Here is a 24,188-nt window from a genome sequence, read left to right as displayed (position 1 = left end):
GTCGGATACGGAAGTCAATCAATAGCGGAAGTTGAACCTCAACTAGGGATGGCTCTTTCCATTCTTCGGTATTACATTTCCATTAGCAATATAAAAATGACCCATAAAAAATATATTGCATACTAAATAGTAATTGAAGGTTCACGCCTGACTTTCGAGGTTTTTTTTCACTGACTTACACCCCCGCACATGGTGACGTGTTGCGCTGGTCCGTGTCACGTGGTGAAGACACGTGATCTTCACGGCAAACGTGCTCTTTTTTTAAGTTTTGGTTATTAATTCACAAAATGTACAATTGGGCACAATCAACACAAAATGAGAACATCATAAGGCACAAAACGAATCAACAACCATCACCCCCCCCTCCCCAACAAATCAGAGGTAAGAAACTGGACAATAAACATTTTATTTGTAAATAAATGAATACATACATACATGAAAACTGAAAATATTAAACAAATACACGTCACATATGCGCGAGACACAAATAAGTCTTGAATCGTAACCTTCAAGTCTTAAGCAAGTCCCGAGTCACCGTGGAAAAAAATCAAGCAAGTCAATCAAATCAAGCAAGTCAACTCATGACTTGGTTCAAGCAAGTCCTCCTTTCTCATCAGCACTTGGAAAGAGTCATCCGTGCACGCCTTGGTTCCATCTCAGCTGTCTGTCATGCACTCGATTTTGGAAGTCGGCCAGTCGTCGCTCTCGAATGCTGCTGTGCTGGCCGCCTCCTAAGTGGAGCTCGGAAGAGGGATGGCATAAGCCACCCCAATTCCGGCCTCCTCTCACTGGCTTCCCGGTGCATTTTAGGCTTCAATTGATTTGAAGACGCTTCTCTTTGTTGACAAGCCTTTGCCCCGGCGTAGCTCTGCCAGCTCCTCCACTCGCACGCACCTTCAGGCGCCGCTGGAGGGGGGCGAGGACGAAGCGGCGCCTCAGAGGGGATCGGGCCTTTTCTGTTGCGCTTCTTGGATTCCCCATGGAATGAGCTTCCAGTAAATGTTAGGCGAGCCCCCTCTCTGCATGTCCACTCTTAAAACCCGGTTGAAGACACATTTCTATTTGCTGGCTTTTGATCCGACCGCAGACTGACACTTTTCGGCTCTCTTCCCGTGCCTTTAGTCATTTGGGTTTGAATGTATTGCTTTCACTTGTATATGATTGCTATTTTCTTATCGTTATGTAAAGTGCTTTGTTACAACTGCGGCTGTTGTGAAATGAGCTCTATAAATCAAGTTGTATTGTAATGTCAATTGGCAAAAGCAGGGTAGTAACAGCAGAAAAAGGAATCATTCAAATGTAGGCAAATTTGTATGGCTCAACCTATCATGCAGCGACCACTGCACTCTTGATGGACTCTGTGAGAAATAGAAAAATCCTCAGATAGACTTTTCCTTCAACCACTGTGGAGGAAGTTGTGACTTGCCTTAAAGTTAACAAATGACCTGGAACCGGTGGTTTGCTTTCAGAGTTCCACATGGATTTTCAGATCAGCTCGCTTAATGACAAGTCTTTTGGGAAGGTATAGAGAGTGGTGTCCCCCCACCCCCGACCCCCGAGTTTTACTCGAGGCCTCATAACATGAATCCCTAAAGTGCACAATCACACATTATATTGACAATTGGAGACCTGCTTGTTTGCTAAAGAATGATTTGAAAGTTATGGCTTTGATACTCGCAAAATGAATAAGAGGTGGATTAGACACGGTGATGGATGAGACGCAGTCAGGCTTTATGAAGAACAGACATCTCTCTAATTAAACGAAAGGCTTGTCTTCGATATTCTCGACAACTCTGACCTGGTCCTCGACGACGCGTTTATCCTCTTTTTAGACGTTGACAAAACCTTCGGCACAATTGAACATGACTTTATATTTTCTGCTCTTAAAAAATTTGGCTTTGGGGATTTTTTTTTTCCTTTTTTTTTTTTTGCAACAGTGTTAAAGCTTTATACACTAATGCCAGCAGCTCTATTAAGATTTTTTTTAAAATGGCACTATACAGCGGTTTTGTGTTATGCGTTGTATACGTCAAGGCTGCCCCATTTCAGCACACTTGTTTTGGACTTTCGGGCTTCTCATATCTTGAATGGCACTCTTCAAGGATTACAAACTGCTGATGGAGAGGTTGTCATCAGCCAACCATTTTTCTTAGAAAATGAAGTACTCCAGGTTTCAGGCTTGATGCCGAATGTAAATAAATGCCAAACCTTACCTGTCAAAACATTCTTTTTTGACCCCAGCCCGCTGAGCCCGCTGAGCCCGCTGAGCCCGCTGAGCCCGCTGAGCCCGCTGAGCCCGCTGAGCCCAGTGAGCCCAGTGAGCCCGGCGAGCCCAAGTCCAGCCCTGGGCGCCAGGATCCATCGTCCTGAGGAAACACGACACGGCAGCGCGTCTCTTGGCTCGCTAATCAATTTATTGGCTTAACATCATCGTCATCAAAACTGCTCACAAGAACAACAACAAAAAGTGGAACAGAAACGTCCAAAAATCACACATCGATTCATCTCAAATGTTCAACAAGGACAAAGGAAATTGGCTGCACGTTTCCAAGAGGGAAAGCGTGCAAAAAGGTCACGCAAAACGGAGTATTTTAACTTCTCGGGCACCAACTCGAGTCCTCCTGCCTGCAAGCAGAACCCGCAAGATTAGTTGCTTCCCCGAATGATCATAGAAACAAACCATCCATCCATCCATCCATCCATTATCGCTAGCGCTTCTCCTCACAACGGTCGCGCCCGGGGCGTGCCGGAGCCTATCCCGGCTGTCTTTGGGCAGTAGGCGGGGGGCACCCCAAATTGGTTGCCAGCCAATGGCAGGGCACACAGAGACAAACAAACATTCACACCTAGGGGCAATTTAGGGAGCCCAATCGACTTAACATGCATGTTTTTTTATCATGTGGGAGGAAACCGGAGAACCCGGAGAAAAGCCACACAGGCACGGGGAGAACATGCAAACTCCACACAGGGAGGCCGGAGCCGGGATCGAACCCGCGACCTCTGAACCGTGAGGCGGACGTGCTAACCAGTCGACCACCGTGCCGACTAGAAACAAACCAAACCCAAAAATCTCCATGCAAAATTCACATGAAAAACGGTCCAACGGACAATTTTGCATGACTGCTGTGACAAACAAAACAGGCGGGAAAATACTGAAAACTCTATTCATCACTACTTGACCACTTTTTTCCAAAGTCGCTCGAGTTTGTGTCGAGCGTCATCGATTTACCGGCACATCTGGTGTCTCTTAGCAAAACCGGAATCTTGTTGCACACACACAACTGCAAGCGAACTGCTCTCGTGTGTATTGTTAGGTTGTCTATTTGTCACGTTTGGTTTGGTCTTCCGTGTGTGATACTTTGTGTGTTGTCAAGCTCTGCTGTGCAGAGAATCTTTTGCCGCAAACTGAGCAGGCAAAAGGTTTTCCTCCAGTGTGCGTTCTAGCGTGCCTCGCTAAATGCATCTTTTCAGAGAATGGCTGACCACAAAGAGAGCAAGTAAAAGGTTTTTCTCCGGTGTGCGTTCTGGTGTGTGTTGATAAGGCTTGCTTCCTGGAGAATCTTTGACCACAAACTGAGCAGGGAAAGGGTTTCTCTCCCGTGTGTATTCTTGTGTGCGTTGTCAAATTGATTTTGATAGAGAATATTTTGCCGCAAACTGAGCAGGCAAAAGGTTTCTCCCCAGTGTGCGTTCTTGCGTGTGATGTTAAGTATGCTTTTGTGGAAAATCTTTTACAACAAACTGAACAGGCAAAACGTTTCTCTCCGGTGTGTGTTCTTGTGTGTCTTGTTAAATGTGACATTGTGGGGAATTGTTTACCACAATCGGAGCAGGCGAAAGGTTTCTCCCCAGTGTGTTTTCTCATGTGCACGTTCAAACTCCCCTTACGACTAAACGTTTTCCCGCAAAGAGAACACGTGCAGCGTTTGTCGTCAGTGTGTGATGTCCTTTGTCTTTTCGAGTGTTCTTCATCATCATCATCATCATGTGACGTGATGTCGTCACTATCTGACAGTGGCGCTGAGAGGCTGTCTGCTTGTGCTCCTCCGGCACCTTCCGCTGTCCTGTGTGGACTTGAGCTGCTGCTGCTGCTGCTGCTGCTGCTGCTGCTGCTGCTGCTGCTGCTGCGGCTGCTTGGAGGCTCCGCCCCTCTGCTCACCTCACTCGCAACTTTGTCTTCATCGGCTTCACTCTTCAAAGGGCCAAAGGTCAATGGCAACTGGGCGACATCATCCCCTGGTTCCTCTTTAACCTGGGGAGGCTCGTCCTTAACTTCCTCTTTGATGTGGGGGATCACTGGCCTCTCTTCCTCTTTCATTTTGGGGTGCCCGTCTTCCTCTTCCTCTTTAATCTCGGGGCGCTCGCTCTCCTCTTCCTCTTTCATGTGAGGAAACTTTGGCTCAGGACAAAAGTATTTTTCAATGACGTCTGCAGGACACAAGAATACAAACACTCACATGATTTGGTCAAGGTGATTCTCTGGCATATCAAATCCATTTCCCCATTGAATTGAAATGAAATACCACTGGACTGATTCCGCCTCCTCCTGTAGAAATTGTATTCAAAGAAAAATTGCAGTATCGCAAAATACAAATATGAAAACATCACAGGGGAAACTGGTGGTGCGCCCATGGGAAGGGGGAACCGCGTTGCCTTTTTGGGCTGAGCCCGGTCGGGCTAATTCAAGAATTACATCATCAATTCCAATTCTTATCTTATCTTAATTGTCGACGACTTTGACGGTCGTCGTGATTAGTGGGCAAATCTTGGCAGCCCTGGTGGGGATGGGATCAAGAGAGCCACTTGTATCACAGCCGGAAGATCGTCCACAGAGTGGGCCGCAGCGGCCTGCTTACCGTGGGCGTCAGAAACCAATTTGGAGAAACTGGAGCCTAGCCAGAGATGCGCCGCAGGGGAAGCTCATCTGCCGACAATAGCTGCACGTCAAAATCAACGGAGCGTTACGGCTTGAGAAAAACGCTTCCGCCTTGGTCAGGAGAAGCCTCGGTAGCAGCTCGCCAATAAACGAGTGAAGCGGCGAACGCCAGAGAGTGGCCGGGGAGAGAATGCAGCCAAAGTCGGGTACTCCATATTTGCTGGCAACGCTCCGCAATCATTTAATCAATCATCTCCAAGAATGCAATAAGGGAGGAGGTAAGGTGACTTTTACTTGGTGTCAAAGGCAAGGAGCTGGCAGACAAGAAGGCAAAGGAGCGAGTGGACAAGGTCCAAGATGCTGTGAAGCCACCGTACGCGACGGCGGAAGCGGCTATACATGAAGTGCTACTCCTCTTTAAAAAAAAAAGAAAAAAAAAAAGGTCATTTAAAAAAAATTGCAGAAGATCCCATAACAGTGTGTCATCACCATGAGGAGAAGGTTTCAGATATGACTTGTGTCGTTTTTATTTTGATAGAAATTGAAAAGGGGTCCCATCATACAAGGGTTAACAATAGTGATGGGACGAAACGGGCCGAGGCTCCGAAGCTTGTGTCGAGTAATGGGAGGGGCGTTTCCACCAAGCTTGTATCGAGGCGCGCGTACGTGAACAAACATCATTGCACACTATTGTTTTGGGGATAGACCATTTCCCCCGAGACTGAAAATCTTGCTCGGGCAAAAACTGCACTCGTGTCTGACTGGCGCATCACTGACAAAGTTACCTGCCTTGTAACAGATGGTGCAGCAAATATGGGTGCCTGTGCGAGGGAGCTTCATATGCGACACACGGTTTGTGTGACGCGCACCTTGAATCATCCGTGCCTTGTGAAAGAATATTTTCTAAAGCTGGTGAAATATTGTCCAAAAAAAGAAACCGTTTAAAGCCAGCCACTGTGGGAAAGCTCTTATTTCTAAATAAAGATGAATAACAAATTATCCTTAGCACTTGTTGTATTTTGTTCACATACTAAATTACTAACAGCAGCACATTCATATCTTTGTCTTAAGCAAATAGCCGTTGAATTGTTACCACTGTTGACCTCTTGGGCTTCTAGACCACTTGATGGCGCCATAGAGCAAATGTAGCACCATGAAGCTTTGCTCCATGTGCAAACCAATTGGCTGCAAAGCTTCATTGCTTCATGAGGCTTCATTTGGCCATCCATAGTTAACAATCGACTCTTTGTCTTGCTCAACAACAACAACAACACGTCATTCAACGCTACACTTCCAATACCAAGTCGCTAAGCAACAAGTGAGAGAGACGTGAACGAACCTGATCTGTGTAAGACGACACGAGGCTGCTTCCAAAGCTCGACCCGTAGTAGTTGCTGCCGTTCGGTCTTTTCGTTTGTGCCACAAAATCCCTCCGCGTACTTTGGTGTCGTTCTTGCGCACATTGTCGCACGGTGATCGCAACACTTGACACGCACACTTTCTCTCCTCTCCGCTCGGCTGGGCTCGGCGACGTGTTGCTAACAAATGCGTCCTTCTCTTTGTCTGTTCTCTATTTGTTTGCGGCTCTCGAAGCTTCAACGCGCACCGAGACGATTTCAACCGAGCTCAAAGACTGGAAAAAAAATGTCATTTACTCCAGTCAAGTAGAAATGGACGTCATGTGACGAGGCACGTTAAAGAACAAGTCCGGAAGAATTTTGGGGCGAAGCCACGCAACGCGTATACGGAAGTAGCTCTGACGTAGTACAGCATCGCCACTTGGACAAATCATAACCGAAGGTCTTGTGTGAACTTTAATGAATGTGACTTTTGGGCAACTTGCTCGGCCCTCGCTCGCCTCTTTGTTGACAAGTTGGGATCTCGTCCAAGTGTCGAGGAGACAAAACAAACGACTGGATTCTTGTTGTAATACGCCCCCAACCTTTATCATCATTAATTATTATTATTCAAATGCAGAATATTGACTACAATATTCGGGTCAAGGTCAAAATTCCGATTTCGGAAACCTGTTTACATGCTTTTTAAAATCTTTATTCAAGCAAAGAACAAAACAGAATCTGTTCCTAGTATGGGCCTATGGCGCATTACAGTAAAGAGCAGCTCAGCTGGTGATGATGTTATGTAGCGAACTTGTTATCGATCCTTTTCAAAGGGCTCGCGATTGACGTGAGCAGGGGGCGCCATAGCAAATATGTCCACAAGATGCAGCGTGCGCCTTCGAAGCCAACTTGAAGAGAAGGGGGGCGGCCTGCATGTTGTCAAACCTTGTGCCTCCACTCGAAAAGACGAAGTCGAGACAGCGAAGCCCGCCCCCAATTTCTTTCATACGAGGCAGTGGGTCGCCGTATTAGTTGTTCGTCTTTTTGGTGTATCGTTCATCTGTTGTATTTTACAAGAAAAGAATGGCAATAATTGTAATCGTTTGACAGCACTAATTTCAATATGTTTGTCCATGCATAGAAATGCGATCCATACCGCCCCTGTGGGTGACAGCAGCCTGCGTTTGATGTGTGTGGACTTTGTGTTACTGTGGCGCCTCCCTGAGGGCAAAACCTGACCAAGAAAAAGTCATTTTTGCTTTCATCCGCCCACCTAGCATAGCATCCTGAATCGTCGAAATGAATCTTCCTCCTCAAATGAAGATTCTCATTCAATTGTTTCATTAAATTATCGTTTCAGTTTGTTAACGCATTCGTAGCATAATTGACCGAGTGTTTTTTAAACTTCCATCGAGGTCATTGACCTGGCGGTTGAGTAGCAGCACCGGCCACATAAGCCAAACAGCGGCACGTTTTTGGACTTTATGCATCTTGATTTGACACTTGTGAACCCAACCAAAAGAGAATCAATGGGAACGAGAGTCAAATGTCAATCTACCAACAAAGGTGCATGGCAACAGTGATTGGAAATGTATGACCACACTGGAGAAAGTGACACGCTGGTGTTCCGGCAGCGTCGGCGAACCCCGCCGCAAAGCCGGCCGGCCGGCCGGCCCCAACCGGAAAGCGGAGAGCTGCTCTAGCGCGACCCGTCGGCGCTCGTGCTCCGCCTCCTCCAACGACGCCGCGTGCTCGTGCCGGCCAATTTGACCGGAGTCACAAAATGGCCACCCCCGGAGATGGCTAAAAACGGATGGATTAACTCTTATTCCTCAAACGCAATCTGAATCAGAATGCCATGTTTCAACTAGTGGGCCTGCTAGGAACATATTCTTGAGAAAAATATGTTTGGGTTGACTTAAGCATCACGATGTCTCAATAGAATCTACGTAAATATGGCCGCACGGTGTCCATTCATAAATGTTGGAAAACATACGCATTCCACACAAGGTAAATCAAAGAAACATTCAAAAGAAACAGAAATACAACACAGCTTACTAAAAATCACTAAAAGAATGTACAGTGCAAGAAAGTTTTAATGCTTAAAAGAGCTCCATAATAGGCACGGGAGGGGGAGGGGTTGATGGGCGGCATCGTTTTTATCCTGGAATTAAAAGCATTCACACTTGGGGCTCACTTGACTCCTGTTGGTAGCTACTTCCACTTTATGGGCGGCATAACAGCTAAATGCTACCTCAACACGTGTGCTTGAAGTTTTGAGGTCTTCCCCTTCTCCACCCGAGCCCCGCAATCGACATGCAGTGCAAGCTGGGTGCAAACCTGGGTGGATAGGGGAGGGCTGGGCACACAGCCTTGGGGGGGGGGGGGGGGGGGGGTCCCAGTGCTCAGTGCTGTTTGGATGACAGCTCTGACTTTCTGGGCTCTATGACCACATTCTACATCTCATTTACTGCTGCTGCTCCAGCCAGCACATTTGTGTCTCTTTACATCAATCTTATTAAAGAAACTTTTACTGCACACACTGCAACTGAATGGTTTCTCTCCAGTGTGTTGTCTTGCGTGACTCACTAAACGTCCCTTCCTGGAGAATCTTTTCCCACAAACTGAGCATGGAAACGGTTTCTCTCCAGTGTGTGTTTTTGTGTGACTCACTAACTGTCCTTTCAAAGAGAAGCTTTTACCACAAACTGAACAGGCAAAAGGTTTCTCTCCGGTGTGTATTCTTGAGTGCGTTGTTAAAATGTGCTTTCCCGAGAATCTTTTGCCACAAACTGCGCACGGAAAAGGCTTTTCTCCAGCGTGTGTTTTTTCGTGCACTCTTAAGCTCGTTTTTAAGAAGAATATTTTACCACAAACCGAGCAGGCCAAAGATTTCTCTCCAGTGTGCTTTCTTGTGTGTATTGCTAAGCTTTCCGTTTGAGAGAAGGTTTCACCACAAATTGAGCAGGCAAACGGTTTTTCTCCCGTGTGTATTCGCGAGTGCCTCGTTAAATGTCCCTTAATGAAGAATCGTTTAGGACAAACTGAACAGGCAAAAGGTTTGTCTCCAGTGTGCGCCTTTGTGTGTGTTGTTAAACTTTGCTTTCGAAGGAAGCGTTGACCACAAACTGAGCAGAGGAAAGGTTTCTCACCAGTATGCATTTTTGCGTGTGTTCTTATTTGCCCCTTCTGAGTGAATCTTTGCCCACAAACGGAGCAGGCAAAAGGTCTCGCCCCAGTGTGAGTTCGCAAGTGTAATTTCAAACTCCACTTTGAACTCAATGTTTTCCCACACTGCGAGCATTCCGTGCTTTTGTTGTCAGTGTGACAAGCGGCACCGCTTTGTTCATCATCCTCCGTGTCGGGAGAGCGCGCCGTTAGCTCGTCGTCATCTGACAGTGGAGCTAAGAGGCCGTCTGCTTGTGCGCCTTCCGTTGAGCTGCTGCTTGGGGGCTCCTCCCCTCTGCTCTCCTCACTTCCAACTTTGTCTTCATCTTCTTCACGCTTCAAAAGGACAAAACTCAACGGCCACTTGGAGATGTCGTCCTCCTCTTCCTCTTTGATGTAAGACATATGTGCCGCCTCTTCCTCTTCCTTAGTGTGCAGGAGCACTTCATCATCTTCCTCCTTAATACGAGGGTACTCCCCTTCCCCTTCCCCTTCCCCTTCCCCTTCCTCCTCCTCCTCCTTGATGTGGGGAGACTCCAACTTTGGCAGCACAGGATCAAGATCTTCACTGACGTCTGCAACACAGAAGATGGCCAACACACATTGGGTTTTGGTAGAGATTATATTTTTGGAACTGCGCCAAACATCCATTTTCTAACTTTTCGAGCAACTAATGCCATACTTGTACATGTTTGTGGCATTCTCCAGTTTCCTGACCATGAGCTTACAAACCAACAAGACATAGAGGTGGAAAATGCCCCCACTTTGTGGGAAGAGGCAGACAGATAGAAAAATGGAAAGAACCTGGAAGATAAGGTGTAAGGAAAGAAGAAAAATGTCATGCTTTTATGTGACGTCACACAGTCATGAAATGAAACTCGTTGGTCAACAATTGGGAGTAAAAGAAAGGAGTGCTCTAACCTGTGTCGAGCAGGTGACCTTGTGACGCCTTCTCCTCTTTCGTCCCACAAATCTCCTCCTCGTAATCTTCTTCTTTCTCTCTTTTGGCACACATTTCCACACGACAATCTCAACAATTTACACACTTGATCTCTGCGTAGCGGCGCGATGCGTCTCTTTGTTAGCCGCTAGGAAGCTAAGCTAAGCTAAGCTAGGCCGAGAAGCTTCAACGTGCACCCATATGATTTTATCCGGACACGACGATTTGAAAAAATGATGCTTTGGTACAAGACAGGAAGGCGTCCCGTGTTGCGGCTTAGCTCCGTTCACGACTCATTTGGAGAGAATTTGGTGAAGCTCAGCGCCCGCGGTGAAGCGACGCGGAAGTGCAGCTTTAGCCGAGGAATCACGGCGAGCCCACTTGGACAAACTACAGGAGAGACGCTGTCGTACGTCATTGTGAAAATCAACACAACACATTCGAATTCCAAAAATCCACTTTAGTGACTTCGACTTTCAAACAACGTTCAACATTGTGACAAGCACCACAGTTTTAGAAACATATTCCATACTTTTCAACAAGATCGTTTCACTCCCCTCTTTCCGTATTCAATGCTATGTGGAATTGTATTAAAAATAGGAGACTGAAGGTCAACGTCATTATTAGTCCCATTACGCTACAGTGACATACAATCAAATACAATACATTTGTTACCAAGTGTGCAAAGAGGGAAGTTTCATACCGCTAGTGACGCATCATAACACACCGACTACTTACAAGCAAAGTCAGTGGACGGAAACCTGTTTGAAAACCTGTATGAAAGTCATCTTTGAATAACACATGCAAATTAAAAGGCAACAGTGTCCAAAATTATTTCTCTGGAAGATTCTCATCGAATGTAAATCATCTTTCCCTTTGAAAAAATAAAATAAAATAAAATAAAATAGTCCTCTCAGAGGATAAGGAATGTATGCCGCTGAGTTTCGTCTGTCTACACGTGTTGTTTTGCCATTTGTGTTCAAACCATCGTCGCTTAAAGCAGGGGTCTCAAACGCTGGTCCCGGGGGGCCGCTTTCCTGCATGTTTTAGAGCTTTCCTCCTACTACACATCTGATTCAAATGATCGGGATCGCTATCAGGCCCCTGCAGAACTTGCTGATGAGCGGATCATTTGGCTCAGCTGTGTTGCAGGTGGCAAACTTCTAAAACATGCAGGAAAGCGGCCCTCCGGGACCGCAGTTTGAGAGCCTTGGCTTAAGGGTTATATAACATTTGTTAGCCGATCCATAGCATTTCTCATTTTGTGCTTGCGGAGGCTATGCGGTTGTCGCAGACGTGCACCATGCTTGCATATCAAAGCAAAAGAAATCCAAATGTGGGCTCATATCTGGACAAAGTCGTAAGTGGATCACTCGTATGTCAAGGCCCCCGTCCGACGTTCCTTGTGCAGCCGCCCACCCTGCTGACACGGCGCCCCCAGACCACCCCCCCCCCCCCCCCGCCCCCGGCTGGACGCGGCCGCTCGTCATGGGCGCTATCGCTTCATCGCCCGCCATGTTTCCTTGTACAACGCAAACGCAATCAAGCCAGCGTGTGCGCCTCAATTAGCGTGCTCGTAATCACATGAAGGTGAAGCAGATGAGGTGGTGGATCTCATCTTCAGACGGCAGGCCGCCCGCCGCTCACGTCCGTCCACATGTCCGCATTTAGCTTCAGATGTCGTTAAGCGGCCTGACGGATGGCGCGGAGACTTCCTGTCTCTCCGCTTCAGGCCAGGCAACAACATTTGCGCTCAGCCGCGTTGTACGGCCAACTCCTGCTTATCTTGGGGGATTACTTGCCAAACTCCGCCACGGAGAGAAACGAGGCCCGGGGCTCAGGTGACGACCAATCGTGGCTCGGCTTCAGAAAACAGGTGCGCTGTGATCGGTCGTCACCTGAGCCCTGAGCAACCGGGATGTCATTTTCAGTTGACAGAAGTGACAAAAATGGCCGCCCCCTGAGATGGCTCAAAGCTAGGGCTGTCAAACGATTTTCCCAGTGGTCCCTGAAGTGCACACGAAGGTGACTGGCTCATAATACTGCGCTATGATGTCCTTGCTATCAGCGCGTCGTGTCTTCCTCCTTTAAATGGACTATTAACGCAAAACAAGACGGCCCTCTTCTCTACTCGGTCCTCAGTCGCTGAGAGGCAAAGCAACTTATTCACATTTCTGAGATTTAAAGCTGCCCTCTTCCTTCGAAATGCTCCTTTGCACTCCCGCGGGCGACAGGCGTCCGCTTCGCTGCTCGCGGAGCACTTCTGAGTGGGATTATGCATGGGCGGTCATTCTGCGCATGCGTCAAATGTTTTGACGCGATCAATTACAAAATGTCATTATCGGCCGATATCGCGGTAAATTTGACAGCACTACTGAAAACGGCTGGATGAACTCTTATCACGATATTTCTCGGTATGCCCTGTTTCAACCGGCGGGCCTGCATGGAACATATTTTGGAAAAAAAATATTTGGGTTGACTTCCATTTTAATGACGATGACGCAACTCTCGATGGGAGCGGCCGAATGCTTTGTGGAGTCTACAAAATGATGATTTTGTCAGGCAACGGACAGCGCAACGCACGCAAACGTAATCTGCTGCCGGAAGGCAACGAGCCGACGCGACAAAGGAGTCCAAGGTGGGGCAAAAGTGCTCGCTCTGAAGACCGGCTCAGCCAACGACCGGCCCTTCACCCGATCGAGCGTGCATTTCACCTTCTGACGAGACGGAAGGCCCTAAAACAAACAGCGAGCGAAAGATGCTGCGCAGCGCGAGCCTGGCTGCTGGTGACTCACCTTTCCCGCTTGCGAGGGCATCACGGCAAGTGGGCTTACTGTACGTAAATTCGCACTAATGCAATTGCGCAATGAAAACAAATCATGCTCTGAATGCGGAGCGGCATCAAACAATTAGCTGCAATCTAATATTGCTTCCAAAGCAACAGTGCCAGAAGGCAGCCAGCCGGCGCGGCGATCGAGGCAGCCTTGATAGACGGCCGCTAAATCCGAGCGGGAGTCGGACCGGCTGGCTGAGGCTTGCCCAAAAATCAGACGCCCGCCGTTGGTAGTTTTCAAGCCATTTTACACTCCTTCGGTCTTGCCAAATTGCGACCGTGCACTTATTGTTGACTGCGTTTCATCGGATGCACGGACCGATCGATGCAATTAAATACAATGAGATAAAAGAATGGATGGATGGATGGATGGATGAAAGAATGAATGACAGAGCGATAGCGCTCTATTTTGGTGACCGGCGCAAGTGTGGCACAAGTTCCGGTCAAAATCTGCGCAGAGGTGGGCGGGTTAGACCCAGTGTTGGCATTTTCGCAGACGCCTACAAAAAAGGGAGGTTTTGCGCCGTTGCCGGCGTGAACACAGCCGACTTGGTAAATGAGTGTCCTCGGTGGGCTCTTTATTGATTGAAGGGTCCCCACTAGACCCCGGCAGCGCGGAGACTATTCTTCCTGGGGCGCGCTCACAATTACAATAAAACGTGGAACAAGGACGATTGTCTGTCATGAAAACATGATCCTCATGTTTTCTACGTGAGGATGGCCAGCTGAGAACAAGAAGACAGCGTCGTCAAGTGGCGAGCAGGAGCTCCAATGGGTGGATCGCTCCTCTCCTCCCATTTGAGGAACATCAAGGGGGTGGCCACACCTTGAGTCATAATGATGAATGAGCGCGCACGCACGCACGCACGCACGCACACACCAGGTTGAAGACAAGAGCCCCGGTTTCTCAGAAGCGTCGTTGATCATTCCCGGGAGGCTCAGTCGACGCGAGGAAGCCAAGCGAGCCGATCTTCAAAATCGTCAGAGCGGGACGGCGAGTTCACGAACAACAAAGAGACAGTAAGTAGCGGGAACCTTTGTTGTTTGTCGTTTCCGGACTTTATTTATTCCATGAAAGTGACCACGGCAGCAGGAACTTTTGCTTGAAGCTCATTGACAAGTTTTCTGAAATATATACCCGAGTCACCATAACATTGATTTCATCTTAACTTAGGATATTCAAAATACTTGAGTTCAACTAAAAAAAAAAAAAAAATCAAAACACAAATAAATGAACAAGGCAGCCACCGTAAGTGGTTCCAGAGGGTGCTATGGGCATGCGCACGTACACTCGTGGGCGCGCGCTGCGCTCGGCTCGGGTCTTGCCCACTTTGGTCAGAAAAATGGGAGGAGGGACCCATACAACATGGCGAGGACGAGGGAGTAAGAGCAGTGGGATAGACTGGACGGATGGACGGACGTGCACTCTTTTGCGTGGTCTTACGGCGACGCGGTTGGCCGCAGATGGAGGCGGCGTCCGGAAAGGTCTCCGGCGGGAGGGCCGGGGGGGGCGCCACCATCCTCTTCTCCCTCAAGAACGAAGTGGGCGGTCTGCTCAAGGCTCTCCGGACGTTCCAGGTAAAGCCGCCCTAGCGGACACGGCCGCTACCGTTAGCTTGAGCGTTAGCGTTTGGCCTCGGCCCGCAGGAAAAACACGTCAACCTGGTTCACATCGAGTCCCGCAAGTCCAAGCGCAGGAATTCCGACTTTGAGATCTTCGTGGACTGCGACAGCGACCACCGTCAGCTCCGAGAGTTGACGCAACTTCTCGCCCAGCACGCCAACGTGGTCGAGATCGTTTCGCAAAGCCGGGCCGACGCCGATGGCAAAGACCGGACTCCTGACGGTAGGCCCCCACAAGTCATGTGGCTTTGCTAGTCTGTACTTCAGGTGATTTTGGAAGTTTCCAAATGCCTCCGTTTCCCCGTCAGGATCTGGACTCCGTTCTCATACATCCGCTGGGTTTAACCCAACAATTTTTGGCAAGTTGTGTAAAAAGCGTTCATCGGATGGCAAGGCGTATCCTGCGAAGCGATCCTCAACGACTCGCAAGCCGAGACTGTTTTAAGCACCATATTTGTGAAAGTGGTGAGAAACATGAGCGAATTCAAGGCAAAATGAGGGCAATGCCTCTTTTTCCGCCTCTTCTCAATTTGCTCTCAAGCGTTTCCGAGGAAGAAGCGATGCGAAATGTTCATTTATTCACTTTTCCACCCCGTGCGGGCGCCGTAAAAAAAGTCGAGCCTTTCCATTGATCCGTTGGCTATTTAAGACAAACACGTGGCATCCGCTAGCTTAATGCTGACACGTAAGTGGAAACGCCATGGAGCGGCTAGCGAACAGCACCGGCCGGCATCGCGGATTAGGGACTTTTGGAGCGTTTTCAGCAAACCTAACGCAGGTGTTTAGGTCATCATCGAAGGCGGAGCAGCCCGAAAACAACAAAAACCATGACAATTTCGCATTCAATCTTCAACCCCAAAAGGTGTCTTGAGCAAGCCATGTTGCGCGTGAGCCTTGGGGGAGGCCCAACCGCCATCTTAAGTGTCTTTGGCCGTGCGCGCTGAAGCCAATGACGCTTACGAGGCTTTCAGAACTGCGACATCGATGTTGCCTCGTTGCCAAAGAAAACCATTTGGACTCGTTCGTTAACCCGACGTTGCGCTAAACATCAAATACAGTTAACCGTGGACATGTTTTTCAAAACATCAATCAGAAAAACCTAATCTCGTGCTTTTTTGTAAACATCAATTTGGAATCTTTGACTAAAGCCTTGCACGTGTTTGCTCAGCACCAAAGACAAATGAGTCTTCAACAAATAAACATCAAAGGCAAATGGGTCCCACAAATCGACCACGTGTTGAAAAACATCAAAGAGGATTTCCAGTCAGAAAAAAACAAATGTACACTTTTTGGTAAACGTCAATGGCAATTTGGAATCTTTGACGAAAGCGTCGTGTTTTTTTTCAAGCATCGTAGACAAATTTGTCTGTTTCAAAAAGGCGATTGAGGTCCACACGGTACGTGTTGTAAACATCAAAGACGCTTGTCGTTGTTTACCAACGAGCGGCGCATTTGTTTTCAGGCCAGTGTGGCGTGCCGTGGTTCCCCAAGAAGATTTCCGATCTGGACCTTTGCAAGCAGGTTCTGATGTACGGCTCCGACTTGGACGCCGACCATCCGGTTTGTCTCGGCAAAAACAACACAACCGACACGTGCTCTACACAGCAAGACGAGAAATGTGGCGTCTTTGTAGGGATTTAAAGACAGCGTTTACCGCAAAAGAAGGAACTACTTTGCCGATTTGGCTCGGAGCTACAAACAGTAAGTTCCGCGTTGCCTTGTTTTGTTTTGTTTTGTTTTGTTTTGTTTTGTTTTGTTTTGGGGGTGGCGATCGCCACCAGTGTTCCTAATCATCTGGGCCTACTAAACCACAGCGGTGAGCAGATCCCCCGCGTGGACTACACGCCGGAGGAGGTCCAGACCTGGGCTCGGGTCTTCCGAGAGCTCAACAAACTTTACCCCGGCCACGCCTGCAAGGAGTTCATCAGCAACCTCCCCCTGCTGGCCCAACACTGCAACTACAAGGAGGACAACATCCCCCAGCTGGAGGACGTCTCGCGCTTCCTCAAAGGCGCCAAAAAACGCAAATTCCTCCTCAGTCACAAACCCGATGCCCAGAAAAACATCCGAGACCATTCTGAGCCATCAACTGGTCGAACAGAAAACGATTTTGTACAATCGCCCGCTTTGTAGACAGTTAGTCTTAAAGCTAACGTACACGTTTTAGTCAACATCAAAGGCGATTTAGAGCGTTAAAGTAACTTCACCTGTACGTTTTGTAAACATCAAAGACATTTGGGAGTCTCAAACGCACCCGTTTTTTGTAGACATCAAAGAAAATTCAGCCTCAAGCAAAGATAACCCAAGTGTTTTTGTAGACATCAGAGAAGATTCCAAGTCTTCAACGAACCTCACAAACACGTTTTTGTAAATGTCAAAGACGATTTAGTCCAACGAGCCTAACACACACCATGCCAAAGACAATTTGGGCTCTTAGAAAACCTAATATAGGTGTTTTTGCAATCATCATCGGCAACGCAGTCCTCTAAACATTCAAATCATCATGCGGAGTCTTTCACAAAGATAATTTCGATTCTCAGACTTTTTGTAAATGTCCAAGATGCGTTAGCATGTAACTTGTGTAACGTACAGCATTTTGTAAACAAAGACCTTCTAGTCTTCATCAAAGCTAACATACATGTTTTGGTGTGTTTGTCAACATCAAAGACAATGTGGAGTCATAGGTAAACGTACACATTTTTGCAAACATCATCTCACCTGACACGCATGGTACCTCAACAATTTAGTCCCCCAAAAGAATGTCCAACATGAGCCTTTTTTATATATAAAAATAATTGTTAAAGACATTTGAAGAACCTTGGATAAAATAAAAGACAATTTATTCTTAAAAGAACCCAGCGCACGCATGTACATGATGTATTTTTGTAAAGATGCAAACACAAATATTCATGTTTTTGTAAATATTGAAGTCACTTTTAAGTCAAATTACCAAAAAAAAAAATGTCTTGGTGAATATCAATGGCTCATTTTGTTCACATCAAAAACACACTAATATATTTTGTGTGTGTGTGTGTGTGTGTGTGTGGGTAGAACGCTCAGGTTTCAGCATTCGTCCAGTGTCGGGCTACTTGTCTCCCCGAGACTTCCTGGCAGGTTGTGTCTTTCACATGACTTTTTTTTTGCATTGCACCTCTTTGATGCCTTCTGCCCACACCGACTCAACATTTTCTTGGCAGGTTTGGCCTTTCGAGTGTTCCACTGCACTCAGTACGTCCGACACAGTTCAGACCCCTTCTACACGCCCGAACCGTGAGTCCAAACACACTCAGTGTGTCTTTGATGTAAACAAAAGTATAGACTTTGTTTTTTTCCATCATGTGTTTATTCCATCGTCACTGTAAATGGTCTTTGATGCAACAAAAATGTTGTTAAAATCCCAAATTGACTGACAATTACTAAAACATTTTTGGTCTATTGAGGACTACAATGTCTTTGAGGTCGACAAAAACACGTAGATTAGGCTCGTCGAAGACTGTAAATTGATATCCACTTCACGATGCAAGTTAGCTTCTTCCGAGGTGCAAAATCATCCTCGAGATTTCGGCACACATTTTGGACATAATGAACCGTCGTTGATGTTGTCATTCATGTGGTCGATGCTTTAATTATGGATTCTTTTTTTGTCATTGATTTTGTCGGTGTTGATTCTGTTGTGCGACGTTGTTGTTATTGTTGATGTTGTCATTGTCGATTGTGTCATTTTTCTCGCTGATAATGTCGCCGACGATGTCGCCGATGTCGTCGCCGATGTTGCCGTCGGCGTCACGCAGGGACACGTGCCACGAGCTGCTGGGCCACGTGCCCCTGCTGGCCGAGCCGAGCTTCGCGGAGTTCTCGCAGGAGATTGGCCTGGCGTCGCTGGGGGCCGACGACGACGCCGTGCGCAAACTGGCCACGGTGAGTGCAAGCGCGACGCAAATTAGGAAGGCGCAGATGTCTCTGGAGCTCTTTGATGCATGCGGCGCGGCAGTGTTACTTCTTCACAGTGGAGTTCGGACTGTGCAAGCAGGATGGGAGACTTCGCGCCTACGGGGCCGGCCTGCTCTCGTCCGTGGGCGAGCTCAAGGTAGCGCTGACGCCGCTCGCTCGCCGGCTCCTACTTCCGCCGTTGCTCACGTTTTCACATTTCACGTTCACATTTTTCAGTGTTGTTGCTCCGTTTCATTACATATTCGTTTTTTTATTGAAATAGAGATTTTAAAAAATGAAAATGTCATGTCCTTTTTATTCATGTTATTTATTAATTAATCATTCATTTGATTGTTTAAATTGACTTCACAATTTTTTAAAAATATTTGAACGTCTTGGTGATTTTCTTCAAGTCACCCACATTGGATTCTATTGATTCACTGGAGAGTAGGGAGCTTTGAGTTAAGCATTAGTTGGGTTTTTTTCCAATATTTTGTTGAGTCGTGTGAATTTTAGCTATTTATCATTGCGCTTCGGATGATTAATTTTTCTTGTTTTGTGGCGGGCGAGCAAGCACGCGCTGTCAGGTGAGGCCAACGTGCGTCCGTTCGATCCTCGGCTGACCTGCAACGAGGAATGCGTCATCACCGCCTTTCAGAATGTCTACTTCGTCGCCGAAACCTTCAACGACGCCAAGAACAAGATGAGGTTGGTCCCCTCCCCCAAAAGTCAGCAAAACACACAGTGCTACTATACTCTCCAATCATGACTTACTGGCCACAAAAAAATTGGGAATTAAAACGCAACTTTGTTCTTGAAAAAAAAAAAAAAAGAAAAAAAAAAATCAAATTTTTATCTAAATATATTGCAACTTGCAACTTACGATATATATATATATATATATATATATATATATATATATATATATATATATATATATATATATATATATATATATTTTTTTTTTTTTTTTTTCACTGAACCCCAAAAAAATAGAACTATTCTAAATTCCAAATAATTAGTTAAATCCCTCAACATGACCTTTTTCTTTTAAGAAACGTTTTTTTCTCATAACTTCTTTGAAAATCTATGATTACACATATTTTCTTGAAAAAAAAGCTCTATTCTCATAATTACTTTTTACTATAAAAATCTTTCACCCAAAACAATGTCAAATTAACTTTTTTTTCTGCAATTAAAAAGAAGACAATTCTAATACTCAACTTTTATTCCATAAAAACAGTACGTTTTTATCTCAAAATAATTCAACTTGAAAGATGACTATTTTTTCTACAATCTGTTTGAAATCCGACTTCATGCTCGTAAATGATTAAAAACGTTTTTCAACAAGAGAAAATTCTTTAAATGTCATGAGACAGATTTTGCCCCCTGAAAATAGGACAATTCTCATAGATAATAGTTCACTCGTATTCTTTAGAATCCCTCAACATTGACTTTTGTAGGCCCAATGTGTAGAATTGGATGCCGTCTAGCGGCGAACTAATAGAATGCACCACTTTAGCTCAAAGTGCGTGCATTTTCAAGCGCGTGCACTACGGTGCCTCAGAGCGACCGCACACCGCAAGTCTGCCACTGCCAAAGCTTCAGGTAAAAACTTAAAGTGTACCCTATAACCCCAACTCACAAACGAGTTCCAGTGTTCCCTCAAGTGACAGAGTAACTGCACGGCATTTGTTACACAAGCTGTAGTCATAATGTGGACACATTATTTTCGCTAAGTTTGTCTCCTTTGCGTATCCGTAGCAGAAAGATGGGGCGGGACATGGAAGCCCCCGTAGGGGAGCCACACTCTATGTAATATAAAAAGATCCAAATTTAACTTTTATCTCAAACTAATATGACTTTCAAGCAGGGGCGGAGCCAGAAGGTGGCTAATGGGTGGGCCTGGAAAAATCAGGGTGGGCCTGAATATTTCTCTCGCTGAGCACAATGCTCCTGTCCCGACACATCGTATATATTGAAATAAAATGACAAACTGAATAATATGAAGTTCAGATCTTCCTTAGACAACCACAATTATGCCATTCTTAATATTCAATAAGATAAAAACACACATGGAAACACAAATTCAAAAATAATGTAACCTCCTAAAGCTGGGCAACCCGGTCCACCCCCTCCAGGGCACCCTAACAGCACTCCACAGCACCTTCAGTGACAGACTGTTACACCCTCGCTGTGCAAAGGAGAGATTCCGCCGTTCCTTCTTGCCTGCTGCTGTCAGACTCTTTAACAAGAACATTGGGTAGTCTCTACAAACTGGCGGACATTAGTGCAATTGTGCAGTCCTGCACCTGAGCTCGTATCGTGCAATACCCAATATTCCCCACTACTGTAATAGCGTGCAATACTCAACATTCCCCACTACTGTTAGTCTAGTTTGATTTGCATCCAATGCTGTTCCTTACATTTCACTACAGCACTGCAGCACTGTCACTTACTTAGAGTATTTTTTCCCCTGTACTATGTACAGGCCGAAATGAGTGTTCCTCATATTTTTTATGTAGATGTAGGTTGGTGTGTATACACATGTGTATATACACATGTTACTGCGTATACCTACATAGGTTTGATCCTAAATGTTTGCCGTCAATGTTATACATTAATGGCCACATTCTGCCGCCGCCCCTGTGTGACCTCTGTAATCTTTGCTGCTGTAACAATGAAAATTTCCCCACTGTGGGATCAATAAAGGCATTCTTATCTTCTTATCTTAGTGGCGACATATGTGGACAGCACTTTCTAGCTCTTGTGTCCCCATGCGTGTGCACTGTGGAACTGTGGGCGTTTTGGACACACATGTGGGCACTTACACTGCCATCCTGTGGTCTCACAAGAGTATTACATACTACAGTATACAAAATACAGTACAATACAATACCAAAGACTAAAAGACGATGCTTAGTCTTTCTTCTAATTGGGTTCCAATCAGCCCAAATAGCAAAAAGAAATAAAAAACGCACGAAAAAAACCAAACAGCTTGGGCCTTAGGAGGTTAAATGATAATTTAAGTATATATATCATGGATCTCACTGGGTGGGCAGTGTGTCAATCTGAGTGGGCCTGTGCACACCCAGGCCCACCCATGGCTCCGCCCCTGCTCTAAAGTTACAAGCCATAAAAGTCCTTTTTGCAATTGTGCGCGCTTGCAGGGAGTTTGCCAAGCGCATCCGCCGTCCGTTCTCGGTGCGCTACAACGCGTACACGCAGAGCGTGGACGTGCTGAAGGACAGCGGCAGCATCCGAACGCTGGTGCAAGATCTGCGCCAGCAGCTCGACGTGGTGGACGACGCCCTCAACAGACTCACCAGGCGTAGCGCCGCCATGTCAGCCTGCCCGGCTACGCCAATGTGAGGACGCTAACCGTGCAAAAGTTTCATCGCACAAATTTGGTTTTTCCTGAAAAAAAATTCTATTGACTGAAATCGAATTTATAACGATTTTCCTGCCCAAAAAGAGGGGGGGAATACAATCATATTCCTTCAAGACTACAATTATTTTCCCCCTCTCTTTTTTTTAAACAAAGAACACAACTTTGATCTCATCATTTTTCAATGAATTTCTAACAAAAAAACAATTATACGTGTACAATTATAATTTCTTTCCTCAAAAAGACTATTTTTCATTGTTTTATTATATGCCATTTTTCGAGAAAAAAAAATTGACTTTTTTTCTCTCACGATTATGACGATTTTCTGTAAACAAAACAAACAAAAAGGAAATTCTTGCTCCCAAAATATGGCTATGACTCGCTGATGCTATGCTAACATTGTTGCTTTGTGGTGATGCAATTTGCAGTTTGTTTTTCAAGTGTAATGTGTGCCATGTATGAAACATTATGAAACATAAAATGAAGCTGCAATCAACGCCTAAGTCTGCCAATGCTCTATTACCGAGTTGTTTTTGTCACCGTACTAAGAGTAGCCGATGACGTCGAGGGGGTTTGCAGATGGGGGCGACAGAGGCGCTCGACCGTTCCTCGCTTACTGAATGCCGCCTCTTTTTCTCACTCGTGTCAGGAAATGAAAACACAAATAAGTCTCAGAAAATGAGGACTTTTGTTCTTTAACTTTCAATCAAATCGACTGGTTAGCGCATCCGCCTCACAGTTCAGAGGTCGTGCGGGTTCGATCCCGGCTGCGGCCTCCTAAAGGGAAACCAGGCACCCTCAACATTTTTGAAAGATTTATATTTTACTCTACGGTGCATTTCTTTTAACAACCATACATTACTTGAATGACAAAATAATGTGGAACTGAATGCCTTCCAATAGGCCCCCTAGAGCGGGATTCGTGTACTGCAGCAGCAAGTGGCCCTCTACAAAAATCGCCATCTTGTTTTTTTCTTAGTTTTTTTTTTAATTATGATAACCCCGCCCCCCACCCCCACCCCACCCCCCCGCCCGACTTCCGTAGGCCCCTGAGCTCAAGCCTAGGTAAGGCCGTTGGTAAGGGCGGCCCTGTCTGTGGTGGATAATAAATTCCATATGGAAGCCATCTAATTTTGGCTGTACAGTATAGCAACATAACATATGTAAGGGCCAACGGTGTTTGCGTCGGTGTGCATTGTCACAGTACATCACCTGTACAGCAGGGGTGCAAATAGTTCCATGAACAAAACATTTGATGTGTATCCAGATGAAAGGTCCCCAATTCTAAATCAGGAGTGTGTATTTTTATGCTTAACCTACAGAGTGACACCACGCAAAAAACAAACACTTGTGTCATATTATTTGTTGAAGTGAGTTTAAGAAATAAATACATATTTGAGGAAATGACGGACTTTAAGTAACACGGTGTAGGCCAAAAGGCCTCCTGCTCACCTTCGACGTACGCAAGCAAATCCAGAGGATTCTTCCTGCTCTCCTGAGTGGCGGTGAGGAAGAGCGGCGCCCGGTACCGACCCGAACACTCCCCAAGTGACCAATCACAGGGAGGGCCACCGGTGGAGCAGTTGGCCCACAACCACTGACTTACGCCATATGAACGAAACACGTGGTTTATTCCGCTTTTGCTGGCAGTGTTGGTAGTGAACTAAACGCGTTACAAAACTAGCGATTTACAAGTAATGCAACTACTGTCGGTGCGCTATTCAAGTTTCATTTCGGTGTGTGCTATCATGCACTGGGGCAAAGCAAATGACCACAAATGTCATAGCTCATGTCCGGGTTTTGCACACCTCCTTCTCGCTGCACACTCCGACCAAAATCTCATTAAAGACGTAATACCGTCGTGTCCCAGCAGAGGGCGGTCGGGTCAGCGTACGGAGTATCAAACGTCACCGTAGATTAAAGTAGATTCTAAAAAAACCAACAACAAAAACGACTTCTTTCCAGCGGTTGAAATGGTCCTAACGATAGCTTTCGACATTGACCCCCATTCGAAATTTGGAGTGGAAGAAATTCCCCTACCCATAATGCACCGTGAGATCGCGGTGCAATTTGGGAACTGTAGTATGAGC

At 46.3% G+C, this 24,188-nt stretch overlaps 3 protein-coding genes across 6 annotated transcripts; 1 reads left to right on the top strand and 2 right to left on the bottom strand.

The window, feature by feature from the left end:
• Positions 1-2,426: 2,426 nt before the first annotated feature.
• LOC147149499 (uncharacterized) lies at positions 2,427-6,605 on the bottom strand. The gene is made up of 2 exons (XM_086026537.1): positions 6,216-6,605; positions 2,427-4,428 (listed from the first exon to the last, which is right to left on the bottom strand). The coding sequence occupies exons 1-2, from the start codon at positions 6,337-6,339 to the stop codon at positions 3,320-3,322; spliced, it is 1,233 nt and encodes a 410-aa protein (XP_085882663.1). The 5' UTR covers positions 6,340-6,605; the 3' UTR covers positions 2,427-3,319.
• A 1,689-nt stretch (positions 6,606-8,294) lies between these two features.
• On the bottom strand, positions 8,295-9,848 carry LOC147149498 (uncharacterized). Its single transcript, XM_086026547.1, has one exon. The coding sequence runs from the start codon at positions 9,787-9,789 to the stop codon at positions 8,680-8,682; it is 1,110 nt and encodes a 369-aa protein (XP_085882673.1). The 5' UTR covers positions 9,790-9,848; the 3' UTR covers positions 8,295-8,679.
• Positions 9,849-14,044: 4,196 nt separating this feature from the next.
• On the top strand, positions 14,045-22,594 carry LOC147149497 (tryptophan 5-hydroxylase 1-like). 4 transcript variants are annotated; one of them, XM_086026517.1, is made up of 12 exons: positions 14,045-14,177; positions 14,622-14,735; positions 14,805-15,003; positions 16,243-16,340; positions 16,414-16,481; positions 16,595-16,791; positions 17,832-17,894; positions 17,978-18,050; positions 18,572-18,698; positions 18,772-18,867; positions 19,285-19,418; positions 21,881-22,594. In XM_086026517.1, the coding sequence occupies exons 2-12, from the start codon at positions 14,622-14,624 to the stop codon at positions 22,080-22,082; spliced, it is 1,371 nt and encodes a 456-aa protein (XP_085882643.1). In that variant the 5' UTR covers positions 14,045-14,177; the 3' UTR covers positions 22,083-22,594. The 4 variants fall into 4 exon arrangements, 3 of the variants coding, with proteins under 3 accessions (XP_085882643.1, XP_085882642.1, XP_085882641.1); XR_015086271.1 differs by lacking the exon at positions 14,045-14,177 and having other exon boundaries at positions 14,409-14,735; positions 19,281-19,418; positions 21,881-22,028; XM_086026516.1 differs by lacking the exon at positions 14,045-14,177 and having other exon boundaries at positions 14,412-14,735; positions 18,811-18,867.
• The last annotated feature ends 1,594 nt before the right edge of the window (positions 22,595-24,188 follow it).

The sequence above is a fragment of the Filicampus tigris genome, chromosome 3, assembly GCF_054856515.1.
Source record: "Filicampus tigris isolate MCC_2025a chromosome 3, RoL_Ftig_1.0, whole genome shotgun sequence".
NCBI classification, from domain to species: Eukaryota; Metazoa; Chordata; class Actinopteri; order Syngnathiformes; family Syngnathidae; genus Filicampus; species Filicampus tigris.
This window is presented reverse-complemented; position numbering and strand designations above follow the sequence as displayed.

Coding starts and splice junctions, on each gene's coding strand:
- LOC147149497 (XM_086026515.1), top strand. CDS start 14,568: ATGGACGGACGTGCACTCTTTTGCGTGGTCTTACGGCGACGCGGTTGG. Junction 14,736..14,804: donor AGGCTCTCCGGACGTTCCAG/GTAAAGCCGCCC, acceptor CTCGGCCCGCAG/GAAAAACACGTCAACCTGGT. Junction 18,868..19,284: donor CGTCCGTGGGCGAGCTCAAG/GTAGCGCTGACG, acceptor CGGGCGAGCAAG/CACGCGCTGTCAGGTGAGGC.
- LOC147149498 (XM_086026547.1), bottom strand. CDS start 9,789: ATGTCTTACATCAAAGAGGAAGAGGAGGACGACATCTCCAAGTGGCCG.
- LOC147149499 (XM_086026537.1), bottom strand. CDS start 6,339: ATGTGCGCAAGAACGACACCAAAGTACGCGGAGGGATTTTGTGGCACA. Junction 4,429..6,215: donor TGTCGTCTTACACAGATCAG/GTTCGTTCACGT, acceptor TGTGTCCTGCAG/ACGTCATTGAAAAATACTTT.